At 37.8% G+C, this 16,006-nt stretch overlaps 1 protein-coding gene across 1 annotated transcript; it reads right to left on the bottom strand.

The window, feature by feature from the left end:
* Positions 1–1,297: 1,297 nt before the first annotated feature.
* Positions 1,298–15,005, bottom strand: LOC103467611 (translocating chain-associated membrane protein 1-like 1). Its single transcript, XM_008414158.3, has 11 exons — positions 14,593–15,005; positions 12,762–12,822; positions 12,539–12,657; positions 10,780–10,896; positions 10,636–10,694; positions 10,259–10,343; positions 9,585–9,655; positions 8,250–8,354; positions 8,027–8,170; positions 7,777–7,937; positions 1,298–7,686 (listed from the first exon to the last, which is right to left on the bottom strand). Exons 1-11 carry the CDS (start codon positions 14,710–14,712, stop codon positions 7,613–7,615), a joined length of 1,116 nt encoding a protein of 371 aa, XP_008412380.1. The 5' UTR covers positions 14,713–15,005; the 3' UTR covers positions 1,298–7,612.
* Between the last annotated feature and the right edge of the window lie 1,001 nt (positions 15,006–16,006).

The raw sequence follows: 16,006 nt of genomic DNA, 5'->3' as shown, positions 1-16,006 counted from the left end.
TACTGAAAAGTTATGTGTAAGTTAGTTTAGCCTTATTTCAAGTGTTCCAAGATATTTGCACTAGAAACTAGAACAAAAATACTTGGTAAAATGTTATGTTTTTGCAGAGTTGAAGATAAATATCTGGTAATTTTGGCTTAGTTAATAAAAAAAAAAAACATTTAGCTACTCTGAAAACATAAACACTGCTTAAAATGAATAAGTGATAAATTTCATTATTTAAATTAAGCCCCACAAAATCATGAGGAAGATTGCTAACTTGACAGCTGTCCAACAAAGAGGTCACGGAAGGTCATTGCCAAAGCAGCAGATGTTCCCAGAGGGACGAATCAAAGTGTATTAAAGGGACAATTGAGTGGAAGAAAAAAGTACACAAGCGACAAGGGATAACCGCAGTCTGGGGAGGACTGTGAAACAAAGTCTTTTTGATTCTTTGGGAAAGAATCAGTAATGAAATGACATATTCACAAGTTATTTAAGATGCAGTAGGACGTTCTGCAGTTAGTAATAATTTACGGAGGTGTGTCATTATGCTGGACTTGGTCCAATGCACCTCATACTTCCATCTGTTCACAACTTCATGAAACTGCTGATTTCATTTTTCAGCAGGACTTGGCGCCTACCAGTGTTTCCAAAGGTACCAACGCCTTTTGGTTGATTTCCAAGCAAACTCACCAGACCTAAACGCCACAGATAATCTATGGAGTTTTTTTTTTTTAAAAGGAGAGACACCAGATTCAACAATGAAGAGGAGTTGAAGTGCACTTTCAGAGCAAGCTGGGCTTTAGCAACAGAGTTATTACATCAATGTCACACTATATTAATTTATGCAAAAGGAACCCAAACCAATCTGAATGCATATGCTACAGTATGTGTGCACGCATGCTGTAGCACTTTGAATTGCCTTGTTGCTGAAAATGTGCTATACAAATAAAATTACCTTACGCTTTTTGGTAGGGCGAAACATTTTTTTTCTTATGCCAAGATTCACATTTTACATAAAAATGAGCAGGAATGAACACTTTAAACATATCAAACTGTGTAACTCAAACAGAAAAAATATATGTACTTTTCAAATGTTTTCTAGTTTATCAAAGTGAACCTGTAAATAACAGAGGGCTTCGCAGCAAATGCACCAAGAGTGTCTCCTGCATAAAATATATTTTCCTCAATGGTCCATTTTAAAAACATGATTGTTCGCAGCCATCATAATTTTCTGTGCACTTTGTGTGTTCTTCCATCAAGTTTCCATGGAGACCGATGAAGAGATCAGACAAAATTATGCTAAAAACATACGTTCAAGTTTTGGATAGTGAACAAAAGCTTTATTCAAACATGAAATAAAAAAAAAGTGACAGAAAAAAAAAAGAGCAACAATTTGCATAAATATATATTTATATCTATCTATATATATTTTCAGAGAAGGTCAGAAGTGACATATTTCAAAAGGAAAATATACAAAAACATTATAAAGAAGCTGCAAAAAAAAAAAAAAATCAGGTACAATTAGGTACAGTTCAAAAGTACGATAAGTGTGCCTCTTCAATGTTTAGAGATTTTTTTTTTATATCAGGAGTGTTGAGGACTGAGAGGCTTCCATACATTTATTTCCTTACTGCTTTCTGTTTCCGGTTTCAGCATTCATGAAAATGCAGTCCAGTTTGTATTTCACCAATAGCAGTGTTGCGGTGCATGATGCACACAATGCAAAAAGAAACAAAAACAACAAACAAGAATTATTCTGCTTAGATTAAACTTAATGTTTTGTGCCAGCGTGAGGGGGGGAAGCGTTACATTTTCACAGGGAAAACGCCACATACTGAACTCCTGCTCCAAAAACAACAAAACGTCTCATTGCAACTATAAAAAACGTGAAGTTGTGAAAGCTGCAATGTACATCTGCAGCTTAGTGTTATACAACAGAGTACAACTTGCTCCAATAAGGCCATGATTTTACATAAACCAATAGGTTATATAAAGTTTACACTCATACCACAATGTGTATACACTTAACAATTCAGCAAGCGTCATTCTATTTATTTAAAAATAATATCCCAAACAACTCATAACATGGATGCAAAACAAATATTCACACGTGTATATTAAACAGTCAATTTGAACAGTTTTCCTCCCCTTATAAAAATAGCTTAAAAATCTGACACATAATTTAGTACAGTGTACATTTCTCTCTTTATTTTTATATATATATTTTGCTTCTAAAATAGTTTAATAAGAGGCTGGTATTTTACTCCACTGCGCTTCCTTTTCTCCCTTGACAATGCCACACAAATGTTACACAAATTGCTCTTAAAGGCCACCAAAACCCCCAAGTTGCTAAAGCCTGGATCCTCGTGTTCGTCCTTGTACGCCGTTTTCGGGAATCAAAGTAAACCAAGGTTTTAAAAAAAAAAAATCACAGTTTCAAAAACACACAAGTTTCCATCATACTCTTCCTAAGATTTAAAGACCTTTCATTAAGATGCCAGATGAATGTCTGGAGTTACTGGAGTTTTCAGTGGCTGTTTATAGCACAAAATATTGTCCCCCTTCCTCCAGTTTTACTTTCCTTTAGTTAGCCATTTGTAGTTTTTCAGTCATGGTGGGGAAACTACAGTTGGTTTGCAACTGGAGCAGAGACCTTGACGAATTTACCATCTTGTTATACTTCATATGTTACGTGTTTATCCCATATTTTCACATAGGTTAGAGTAAAATTAAAATAAATGATAGATAACATAAACATACCTAATAATTAGGGATGTCCTGATTGCTTATAATTTCGACAAAAATTGTTTCAACCCTTTGTATCCTAAAACACCCCCACTAACACCCAGAATAACTATGATGAAATTTTAGATATTTTTGACAAAAATCAAAAAAAAAAAAAAGTAAGTCATTTGGGAGGATATGACAATTAGAGGATGTAGCCAATTACATGCTGCTTAAAGCAGTTGAAAATAAAAAATGAAAGTAAATCCGTTTAAAAAGAAATATATATATATATATATATATATATATATATGTGTGTGTGTGTGTGTTAACTGAAATGTAAAATATAGCTGACAAAATTACCAAGTTGTGATCAAAATCAAATTTACTAGTCAGAAGATTGACAAACTAATTCAAACCTGCTGAAAAAATTATGGTAATCTCAATAAGAACAGCCAATTTAGTCCCTGCTTCAGGCTTTATCAAATTTTAATACATATATTTGCAAACCCAGTAGCTTTAAAGTTCAGTAAAACAACACAGAAATGATTAATTAGATCTCTCTAACATTATCGATGCTTTAGTTTCTACTGTTCTTCCAATTCTCCCATTTCTGATTAGCGATAATTATTTTGTCACAACCTGTGACTGTAGGTCATTGACAACACAGCTGACCAAGAAAGCTATGCGACTAACAAAAAATAAGCAATTTTATCATGTTTTTTTGACTCAACATAATGGTTGTTACTGAAGTGTTGTTGTTGTTTTCTGGCACAGTTAGCTACATGCTAAGCTACTAGCATCTTTACGCTTCGTTTCGAAATGACTTGCCCCAACATTTCGTTGGGTTTCCCGCAAATTGTTAAGACAAATTTAGAAAAAAATGTTCTCCTGCTTCAGAAATATTGTTTTTGGAGTTGTAAATTATAATGCCATTGTTCCCAATTATGAGCAGAAAACCATTGGGTGGAAAAGGCTTCAAAGCTAAACAGAAGTTTCAGATTTGATCAACAAATAACTTCATGCAAACTAGCATCATTTTTCCAAGTGTTGTGGAACTAAATAGGCCATAATTTAAAAAAATGGCATGGAAATCAAACAGTGTAACTGCAGACAGTAGATCAACACTAGATATCAGTATCTCTGTTATATTAAGGACTCAAAAAGTCAATTATTAAAAAAAGATAAAACCCAATCAGAAACACCCATACAAAATCAGGACTAGGACATCCCCAATTATAGATGTAATATATATTATTATTTTACAATTAGTAGGAATAATTGCTTTTGTTTTAAAGCATAGAGCATGTTTAACAATTTGTGTGTTAATATTTTGAAACCATGGAATATTTAGGGCTATTATAACCAATCGATCTCAGTTTCTACTCTGTTAGCAGCCATTTAGTCCAGACTTTCCTGGTAAGGGACATCTTGTGCACAGAAACCTCATCTACGATCATAAAGAGTGCATGGGCAATGCCAGGATCATTGAAAAGGTGAGACAGGGAGACAAGAGCATGCCCCAAGTGACAGGGCAGACACATTAAACACAGAAGCATTTAGTATCGCACCAACCAAAAAAACAAAACAAACAAAAACAAAACACAAGTATCCACAATTCAGTGTTTTTACACACAGAAGCATTTTGGGAGCCTTAGGCAGGTCATACCAGAACAGATAAAAAGTATAATACCAGTGATGAACAGAAAAAATAATAAAAATATCCAACAACAGGCAGGAGTCATTGAACAGATTGTCACTTTTCCATGCTCCGCACACAGGCATGTTTTTTTTTCCCTTTAAACAAGACAAGCAATAAACCATCATTCCCAGCTATAATTTACGAGCTAAACAACACTGTACACGCACAAGAACAAGTGCACACGCATACAAAACACAGTCCCTCACAAACACACCTCCCATTGAACCATGGGACGCAAGTTATGGTGTGAGCGGTAAATAGCTTGTCCCCTGATACCAAAGGGTTGCAAAAAAACGCAAACAGAAGGAGTGATATAAACCCTCAGCATTTGTAAGGACACTTGGAGAAAGATTGTTTTGTTGGATTGAGTAAATGCAGTTGCTATGTACCACTGTGATTGCTGGTTATAGCTTTTAAAAGCATATAAAATAATAACTCTGTTGTTTATGACAAAAATAAATAACTGAAACATCTTGCAGCAGTTGTTAAAAAAGGTCACTTAATGTTTGTAGTAGTATGTAAAAGATGCAAACTCAACAGCACAAGGAACTAGCCGTAAAAGCCTTTAGCCTGAAACCATCATGCATTGCCATAGAAAAGACCAAAATGCATCCTCAGCAAACATAATTTCCATCATGCCAATATAAAGATTTAACTGTATACAAACAGTACAGCATCACGTCAGATTATGGATTACTCTCGGTGAGTCTCCCACCCCGGACGAACCCCCAATCCAGGTTTGAATACCAGAGTAGTGACTGAAATATTTAAGTGCCTCAATCCTGAAACATGTCGGACTTCAATGGCAGAGGCCGTCAGATAATGGCAGTAAATGTTCTGAGAGTTCAGCACAGGCTTTGTTGTTCACCAATATTTGCCTCTCGCATTTCATTTTGCATCTTTTCCTGGAGAACAACAGAATGTTTAATGACAAGGCCAACACTTAAAATGACACCCTGTGCTGTTAATCTGTGCACTGAACACTTTATGTTCCCCTGAAGTCAAGTATTGGCTTTGCAAGGAATTATGAAGGGATTCCATCTGAAGAAGTACTCCGTTTTTAAATTTTTTCCAAGGAGTGATCGCTGTTTTACACAAAAAGGACACTTCAAATAGCTAAATCCATCATGTTAAAGCGTCAAAACCAGCAGGCAACATCCCCATTCAACAAACCCAAATGAACAATGAACACTTGCAGCTCACAGTAACACTGAAATTTTCAGAAAGGGGTTTTCCAACCCCAAAGGGGGATTCATATAAAGGTTTCTTAGTGCGCAAAATTGTTTCATTTTTCCCAAAAGAGCAGCAGATGCATGTTTAGATTTTATAAGAAACAAAGTTTCTTCTGACCAAACTTTTCTAAGAACTCTTGGAGAATCTATAATTATTGGAACACCCCATACAGCAAAGTATTAAGAAACAATACAACTTTTTTTTTTTTTTTTTGCTTGCATTTGCACTGCCAGAAAAAAATGCAGTGTTTGCATAGCAGCGATCATTGTGGCAATGTCAGTTATGCTTCCAACATTCACCAAAATAAAGCCACAAAAAAATCAGAACCGGGTCTCTGTGTGTGTTGCGTTAAATAACTTGGGCAGAGTTGGGGGGAAAAAAAACAAAAAAAAAAACATCTGTTTTCTGAAATTGCTGGTCATTTCGTCCCTTCTCCATTTTGGCCAAACCAGACTTTTTTTGGGTGTGATTGAGAAGTTCCTGTTAGAGGATTTATGAGAAGATTCAATTGTTTTAGTGAGTAGAGAATTTTTCCTGGATCTTCCATGACAAACATGGCTCCGTTTTTTGTAAAGTTGCCTGAAACTTAAATTGTACAATGTCACTCAGTGATTTTTTTGCATCTTGAACATGACTAAGTCTTTGAATTGACCTCTCATACCAGGTCAACTTGACCAAGTTGAGCCAAGTTGACCTGGTATGAGAAAATTCACAATTCAGATTATTTTTGAAGATCCAGCATTTGCGAGCTCCACCAGACATTTTTGCCTGAATCCCACTCCACCCTTTTTGGACCGCTAACAAAGGTAAGGACTGTAATGTTACTGGCCCATGTCAAAGTGAAGAGAGACAGATTTCCGGAAAGAACTGGAAATCTTCTTGTCCCCAGTGAAAAAAAAATCAGATTAAGATATAAGAACTTGAAAAAAATAAATCTGTTAAATAAGTAGTTCCCTAAACTAAATAAAAACATCGCTCTTTTAAATTCAAGGTAGAACCAAGTCACATCACACTGATAAAAACATTGAGTGGTTGATAAATATTAGCCTGGATGATTAATTACAAAGTAGCATAATTTCATATGGTGCCAGTTTGTCCTCAAAATATTGGTATCGTTAAACTCTGCCATGAATGAACATTTAGATATGCTAAATATTTTATGATTATTAAATAAGCAATACAAGATTAAACTGACAATTTTAACTCCTCCTTTATAACACCTAAAAAGAATGTGTGATTCTGGACTGATGTCTGTTTACACATTATAAACCATATCAGGACAGAACTGATGTTGCACCACTTTCTAAAGGGAATGTCGTGTTTCCTGGACATATATTACCCTCTACCCCATAACTGAGGTGGGTGGAGAAGAAATGGGCGTGAAAATTGATGAAGCAGTGAACTGGCCTGGAGCGTCTTTAAAAAAAAACCTGGAAGTTTAAGGTTTATAAACTCCTATCTAAATGAAATACTTAAAATGTAGAGTCAATTTTTACCACTTGCTTCTCTACCTGATACATCATCATAAGTGTAATCTTGGATTTTTTTCTGTAATTCTGAATTTCCCACATATTTTATTTAGAAATCCGCTCAGTCAGGTAAGACTGGACTTAACTTCTGTTTCGCTTCATTTTGGTGAATGTTCTCAAATCTGTTGTGTACAGTTTGAGTGCGTTTCTAAAAACCAGACAATGACCAAGTGAACAACTGACTCTACCAATCTATATGCAACCGGGCCACCTACGTCCCCGATTGCAGGCGGAGGGCTAATATCCTGAAGCTGGATCTTAAAAACACTCGTTAAAAGCGGCTCTGCAAGGAGGCCATGGTACCTGCAGCGCAAATATAAACAAAGAGAGGAATCCGCCTTAAGCTGTTATGAGAACTATTAAAAAGGTTCCTGCAGCCTGAAGCCACCTGTAATCATTGTCAGAAATTATTTTCTCATCTCTCCAAGCTTGTCCAATTTTATGAAGCTTTGGCTTTTCTTGCTCGTGGTGACATTTTATCTTCAGACTTGACAACTCCATTGGCAGCTCCTCCTAGCAAGACGGGTTGAGTGGAGAATTAGTAATTACAGCAGGTAAGCTGAGCTGCAGCAAGCAGGAAACGCTGCATCTGTGCAGACTTACCCTTGGTAGTTTCTCTTTTATGAGGCTTGCTCTTTGGGCTCACCGTCTTCTTCTTTGATGCTTGGTTCTGGCTGTGCTCTCTCCACTTTTTTAACTGGAAATTAATGAACTTCCACATCATCCAGGCCTGCGTCAGACAGATGGCTGCGAGGCAGGTCATCCTGAGAGGATACAGTTTACTTTATTTTACTCCCATCTGGATGTTTGCTGAGTATACACTGAAGCACTGAGAGCTTTTTCTTGGGCATACCTGACGGTGAGCACGTTAAAGTTGCCTTCTGCCAAGGAAAAACCGTGGTTTTCCGTACGGGGCAGACCAAAGCCAAATGTCAGCACTGACAGCGTGAGGGTGAGGAGGCGGGCAATGACAAAAAGCAGCGCCCACAGGGTGAAGCTGGAACCAAAAGTAAATGGTACTGTTAAATACAATTACCCCATTTAAAAAAAAAACTGAATGAGAACAAAACAAATACCCTTTTTGCTTGTTCTCGTCACTGAAGTAGAAAAGGCGTGAAGCGTGGAACAAAAGTTCGACCAGGTAGTGAGGGACCAGCAGCACCAGGCCCAGTCGGTGGAGGCTGAAAAACAAACGGGGACGGCGGTGAAGACTCAGCTAAAGACGGAAAACTCAACTTCGGGGTTCCAACACATTTTTTAGGATCAAGTTTCACACTTTTCTGTACTTGAATTTTTCTGATACATGTTTAAGGTACCGATACAAAAGTTAAATAAGACCCTTTTATTGGAGTCCTGCTTTGAAAAAAACCTGAGGATGAAGGGGTGAACAGATGGATAATGGTCAAATTAAAGATGTGTTGGAAGGGATGCATGGACGGATTAATGCAGAGGTTTTCAACACCAGTCCTCAAAGGCTGGAGTTGGATGAGTTTCTGGTTCATCGATAGATGAATGGAAAAAGAGATGGAGAGATCAAGATATGGATAATTTGATAATGAATAGACAGATGATTGGCACATGGAGTTTCAAAGGGGTAGATGGATGTTTTGATGGATGTATAAACAGAAACGGAAAGTTGGTTATTAAACAAATTCAATTTTAGTCCTTATTCCAAAATTGTGTGATGATTCTGATGATAACAACGGAAAATGTAAGGTTTGTTGCTTAGTTTTTAAGTACTGCTAAATAAATAAACTCACCTTGCTTGGGAAGATGGACAAATGGATGGACATGTGAATGAATGAATGAACAGGAGGGCAAATCGGTAAAAGGACGAATGGTTGAATGGTCAAACTGCTGGATGAACAAATCGATAGATTGTTCAGCGGAAGGTTGATTGAACTGACGGACGAATGGATACCCTGTCAACTAAAGTGAAGCATTAAAATGCACCACCTTCTATAAGCAGCAACTACAGAACAAGCCTGTGGGCTCGACAGCATCCCTGCGTCTGAGATCAATAATGCTGAAGGAAAGAAGATGAGCAAAGAGAACAGACTCCAAAGACTGAAACAGTGAGGTCTGAGGTCAAAAGGCTTGTAGAAAGCTTCTGGTGTTGAAATCCTCAGGCCAGGAAAAGGTGGCTTACCTGACTTTAAAAATGAAGACGAACGTAATATGATTGCATGTACGGAGAAAAGGGTACTGCAGTAACGGAGCAACTATTACAACTTCACAAGTAATTAATTACTGAGAGCAGATTAGTGTCAGTCAGCAGCCTTGCTGTCCGGATGTTAAAAACTTTCTAACTATCCCTGTGGAAGCTGCTTAGAGATCCTAGGATTGATTTAATGAAGATATTCTTCTTCTTGTAAAAATCTTAAAAGCAAATGATTACCCCTCTGACTTACTTTAAGATGTAGGCACCAGAGATGTGGACAACGTAAAGGCAAATGTAATAAAGCTGGCGGGGGATGTCCTCCTATGGACATAAAACAGATAAGGAGAGTTACTGTTAGTATAAGGAGAGTTACTGTTAGTATAAGGAGAGTTACTGTTAGTATAAGGAGAGTTACTGTTAGTATAAGGAGAGTTACTGTTAGTATAAGGAGAGTTACTGTTAGTATAAGGAGAGTTACTGTTAGTATAAGGAGAGTTACTGTTAGTATAAGGAGAGTTACTGTTAGTATAAGGAGAGTTACTGTTAGTATAAGCAGGTTTTCACATAAGCATAAAGGTAGGTAAACACAGCTAAGCTGGAAACAAAATCAAAATTGAGTTTGTGTTTTTTTTTTGTCAGAAGATTGTTAACCAAGTGGCAAAATTACGTTTAGCTTTAAGGTTTTATGGGATAGCCACATCTGAACAATATGACTGGGTAATTAAAATATTTAAAAATAAAACCAAGACATATATTGGGTCCCAACTTACTTTGATATATAATTAAAAGCAATAAAAAAAGCAAAAAGATCAATCTAAACAAACCTGATAAAAGTAATCTTTTTATTATTATGTAATGATGAAATGCTGTTATTAAAAATAAATAAAATAATAATAAAAAAAAACAAGCACAGGCCAAACTCACCTTTCGTACTTTTTGAAAGTACAGCTCAGGAAGTGCATGGAGCCAATAGGCAATTTGGCAAATGTAGAAGAATTTAACCTGAAAACTAAAGAGAAAATAGGTTGAGCAATAAACAAGAGACTAAGACATGCTAGTTTTATTTTATACATGTAGAAGAGTTTTGTTACTACTATCTAAGATTCAGAGAAATGCAGAGACAAGCTTAGAGATGAAGAAGCAAATTTTAAATACTAAAAAAAACAAAAGGAAAAACTCTGAAAGAAAGCAATTTCAAACTGTGCTTCATCAGAGAATTTAATTAACTTGCAGATAAACTTTTAACATCATTCCACAGTGTGACCTTATACCACACAGCTCTCAAAGGCATCTTTACTTACACCATGTTAGTGTGTGGGTACCCCTCCCATAAGAAAGTGGGATTTGTCGCAAACTCCTCCTGTCAAAGTCGAAAGTTAAACCCGCATAAACAAGAAGCCTCGTACGACATGCAATAATGTTTTTGTAATTCCTGAGCCTTGTACCGCTGTTAGGATGCTGCAGCCCCAGATAAAGGAGAACAGGTAGAACGCTGCTAGCTGGCCAGACTCATTAAACTTGCTGTGTTTGGTCTTCGACAGGTGCAACCTCCTATTAATTTTCTGAAATGGAGAATAAACACACAATACGACACAATTACACAGAGTGCATATCATTACAGGGCTGTGGGCAGTAGCCATGAGGGAACAGTGAATGGAAAGTTCAAGAGAAATTCAACTGGAAGCAATAAACTAACAGCTTCTAGTGGTGGCCTGGTTAAAATGAAAATTTCCATAATAAATAATCGCTCCTGGCAGACTTTGTGAGCAACATGTACACCCATCCATCCATTTTCCTTACACCCTTGTCCCTTGGTGAGGTCGGGAGGGTTGCTGGTGCCTATCTCCAGCCAACGTTCTGGACGAGAGGCGGGGGTCACCCTGGACGGGTCGCCAGTCTGTCGCAGGGCAACACAGAGACACACAGGACAAACAACCATGCACACACACACACACACACACCTAGGGACAATTTGGAGAGGCCAATTAACCTGAGAGTCATGTTTTTGGACTGTGGGAGGAAACCGGAGTACCCGGAGAAAACCCACCATGCACAGGGAGAACATGCAAACTCCATGCAGAAAGACCGGGGCCGGGAATCGAACCCAGAACCTTCTTGCTGCAAGGCAACAGCTCTACCAACTGCGCCACTGTGCAGCCGCAACATGTACACATTTTCCTCAAAAGTAAAAATAAACAAATATGACTATAATAGCAAAGTTTTGAGCTTCATTTGTTTCAAGCCGAGTAGATCCACTTGAATTTGCATTAGTCTTTAATAAGAAAATAAGATAAGCCTGAAGCTTCTCTACTGCAGGTAATAAAATGTCTGCTAAGGACTTTACACTTTACAAAACCCAGCTTAAAAAATCCCCATGAAACCTGCAGTATCATTAGTTCTTTTGCTTTTCATTAATTTTAATAATGCATGATATTTAAAATGTAATATTCTGTAGTTTCTTTTTGAAACAACTGCATTTGTTATAGCAGAAGCACAAATTAACAAGAAAAAAAATAAGCAAAAGCTGCCTGAGGACATTTTTCTTTCTGATAAAAAATAACATGTTTTTCAGAACATGAGCAGTGCAACCAAAATTAATAACAATGGTGTGACAATAAAAAACAATCTTAAACCATTCCATTGAAAACAAAGTACAATGCATATTTCTCTGAGGCATATGCATGATTGCAAGCACATACAAATAGAAAAATCCAATCACAAAGCTCATGAATCGGCCCTTTGAAGTGAAGTGTGTTGAGAAGGTTTTTTTCAAAAAGGAGCTGGATTACTGCAGTGTGAACAGGCTCATCTGATGGCCGTTTTAGTAGATACACAGAAAACAGTCTTATGAAGAGAGCTTTAAAGCATGGTCCATTTTTTTCTATTATAATATTTGAATTAAAAGAAATATCCTACTATGATCGTTTAGAGAAGGAGACATGGAATAAGAACGAGCATCCTCTCTGCCGCTTTGCATTAGAGGCACTGAGGTCAATCAATTACAAACAGCACTCCAAAATAAAGCCTGCCATGCTTTGATCAGTTTGGATAAAGGGAAAAGAAGAAAAAATAGACTGTTTTTAGGTGAATAAAGCTTCTATCAGTCCTTATGAGTTACTTAAAAATATAAATATATGTGACGTGGAAAGCTTTTTCCTCCGGCATAAACAATTAGTGAGAAAAGTGGCGTCTAACTGTACTCACATCGAGAATATATTCTTGAATCAAGGCGTGAAGGATGACTGCTATGAGCAGGTAGAAAAACACTGTAGCCACGTCTTTAGGGCCGTACTGGTAAAGGTTTACTGGCTCGCTTTTCTCATCTGCAGAGAAAAGGAAATTCGATTATTAAAAATAACCTAAAGATATGAGAATTAAAGCGGAATTAAGAAACAGGAATGAGCAGAAATGCAGCAAACAATCTTACCGAGAACTTGAGTTACATTGTACTGAACTGTGATGAACATGATGGCAAACTTTGCAGTGACCTAGAGTGATAAGAAATGATCGGAATTAGTTTTATCGCTTCAGTTTTCATGGTTGATGCTTTTTAAGATCACTTTGTGCTCTACTTTGCTTCCTTGGGTACAAACCAAATACTTTTTGTTTTAAAGATTGCCATGTATCATTAAATGTATCCATGTTTTTTCAAACGTTTTTTCCCCCCTATGAAAGCAAATTGGCACCATGACAGATTTAGATCACTATAATTAGACACAATTCTGTGTAGCTGCTTTAATAAAATCTTCCACTGATGTTCCCTGAACACAAAGTGCTCTATTTGCTTTGAAAGTCAGTAACATCAGTTCTCACTAAACATAAATATTCAACAGTTTTCTGAGCTTTTAGCTTCAGTGTGGGTTTTAGTTACTGAAGTCATTTTTAAGAAAAAAAGAAGCTTTCCTTTTAATCCCACATATGCAAACTGAAATTTTTGATAATAGAAATGGCAAACCTAAATGGCAGACAATTAAATAAAAACACTTTTCTTATCTTTCCTGATTCTGATCATTTTAGGGGTTTTGTGTGTTTAAAGTCACTCAAAATTCATCAAACTTATTTTCTTCTCTGTTCCATTTCCACCCATCCCAATTACTCAAAATAGTAGATTAACTGTGTATTATATATATCCATCCATCCATCCATTTTCTTTCACCCTTGTCCCTCAGTGGGGTCGGGAGGGGTGCTGGTGCCCATCTCCAGCTAACGTTCCGGGCGAGAGGCGGGGTACACCCTGGACAGGTCGCCAGTCTGTCGCAGGGCAACACAGAGACACACAGGACACACAACCATGCACACACACACTCACACCTAGGGGCAATTTGGAAAGGCCAATTAACCTAACAGTCATGTTTTTGGACTGTGGGAGGAAACCGGAGTATCCGGAGAAAACCCACGCATGCACAGGGAGAACATGCAAACTCCATGCAGAAAGACCGGGGCCGGGAATTGAACCCAGAACCTTTGTGCTGCAAGGCAACAGCTCTACCAACTGCGCCACTGTATTATATATATATATATATATATATATATATATATATATATATATAGTGGAAAATGATAAAACATAACATTTGAAAGGATTGGAAACCAATCAAAAAATTGAGTTTTAATGGGAGTAGGTGGAAAGATCCAATAAATCCATAGTCAAGATTACCCTCAACCGAGTGAAACTGTCAAAGCATACCTGCCTGCTCATTTAGCAGCATGTGTGCGATTTAAGCAGCTCTGAAAGAGCCTGAATTCACAAATTATCATAATTGGGACCTATAGAGATATCCAGGAGCTGCCTGGAGGGGTAAATAAGTGAGGAGGTGCATCACTCCTGCCACAGTTACATCCTCTGGGTCGTGTTGTTGCATTTTAAATTAAGTATGCACAAATGACATTTAAATTGAGAATAGTTTAAATAAAAAATGGATCGTAGAAGTCTGAAGGGTACATCTGGGGTGGGGACAGGTTAGTGAGAGAAAAGCTAATTGGTTTTATTCAACCGTGGCGGAGTACTTGTCAGCTTGAGTTGCAGCCTCCAGACAGACATTCAGTCTGATCAACTTGCTGACCAAAGCATTGGTTAGCTACAGTGGAAGGCGGTGAATCAGCAGAGAGAGCCAGCGGGCCTCCTGCACATCTTCTATGGCAATCAGAGACACATGAGAAGGGACGGAGGCACGCTAGCGCCCTGCTGCTGAGTACTGCTGTCATGAGAGCTAACGTCAGCTAGCAGCGGCTAATAGCTCCACTCACACACAGAGTACCTCAAACATTAGGCCGAGGAGGATGATCATGGCCAAACAGGAAACCATGTCGGCGTGATTCTGGATCACAAACTCGTGGCTCAGCACCGGTGGGCTCTTGTTCTTCTTGCGGAACCCCATGGCTCATCGACACGACTCTGCCTCCCTCTGGTTCCGCTGCTGCTGCTGCTGCTGTGGCCGCAGGCCTCTTCCTCTCAGCTGAAGGATGCTATCCCTGCAGGGTGAAGATCCCTCCGCTACAATCCGCAAACACAGACAACCGCTCGCTGCTGGGCTGCTTAAAAACAGTCATGAAGGAGCATCGCAGCAAAGCACAACACCCACTTTCTTCCTCCTGCCTGCTAAAGTCAGATGAGGGGCCCTCCCACTTCAGAGCCCCATTCATGAACCGCCCAGCGTCGTTGACGTAGAAGGAGAACCCTACGCCGTGATGCCATCACGTACTGCACGTACGCGTTCTGCGTTCTAATGTTTTTGAAAGTGAAGAGATAACGGTCAGGTTAGTACGAAAGAGAATTAGAGCTACTGATTTTTTTTTCTTTTACTTTATTTAATCTCAGAATCCTGATATTTTAACTCTAAGAATTCAGATTTTATTCAGATGGGCACCTAGGAGGAACCATCTTTAATGACAGAGCTGTGAGTTGTGTAAGGAGGAGAATCGGGAGGGTCATAATGGATTGAAGTGACATTTTACGTGACCTATTAACGTCAGAATACCGAGAAATCAGTCTGAATTCTGACTTTAATCTGGTCCTAATCATCTATGATGTATGCATCATACTCTATGATGTCAAAACATCATAGAGTAGTAACATGGACCACCCTTTTAAAGAGAATAGTTATCAATTCAATTTATAAATACTTTGTACACCCCAAAGGGAAATTAAATGTAATAAAAGAAGTTTCTTCAAAGTGGTCTTAGCTGCTGTGTAATAATTATATCATGTAGCAGTAGGTATCGCAGCAAATCTGAAAAAGCCTCTGACTGGAAACGCTCTATTGTTGTATCATTTTAAGAGTGCAGTAGTCTTTTGTCATCTTGATGCAGTTTTCCTTTAAAACAGAGGTTTTTTGTTGCTGAAGCACAAACTGACTCTCACTGTATTATTTTTTTAATTACTTCTGGCAATGGCCTCATATTCTTCTTTTAGAATTATTTCACATAAAAAAGTATGCCTAGCCTGGTGCATATTTGTTTATTACCTCAACTTGTCAAAGTAGATTGATCAGGTGATCCTGTGATGTTTTTCACATCTTCAAATGGTATTTTTTCAACTCTGATGTCACCTACAATCCTCAGGAGGGGAGATTGCGTCAAAGAGCCTAATTGATAAAACATGTTTCTTTGCTTAGTTGGATAAATCATTGCCATTTATCTTTTTTATTTACTAAATGTAATTGTATTGCATTA

This window comes from Poecilia reticulata, chromosome 7 (assembly GCF_904066995.2).
Source record: "Poecilia reticulata chromosome 7, P_reticulata-male-v2, whole genome shotgun sequence".
NCBI classification, from domain to species: Eukaryota; Metazoa; Chordata; class Actinopteri; order Cyprinodontiformes; family Poeciliidae; genus Poecilia; species Poecilia reticulata.
This window is presented reverse-complemented; position numbering and strand designations above follow the sequence as displayed.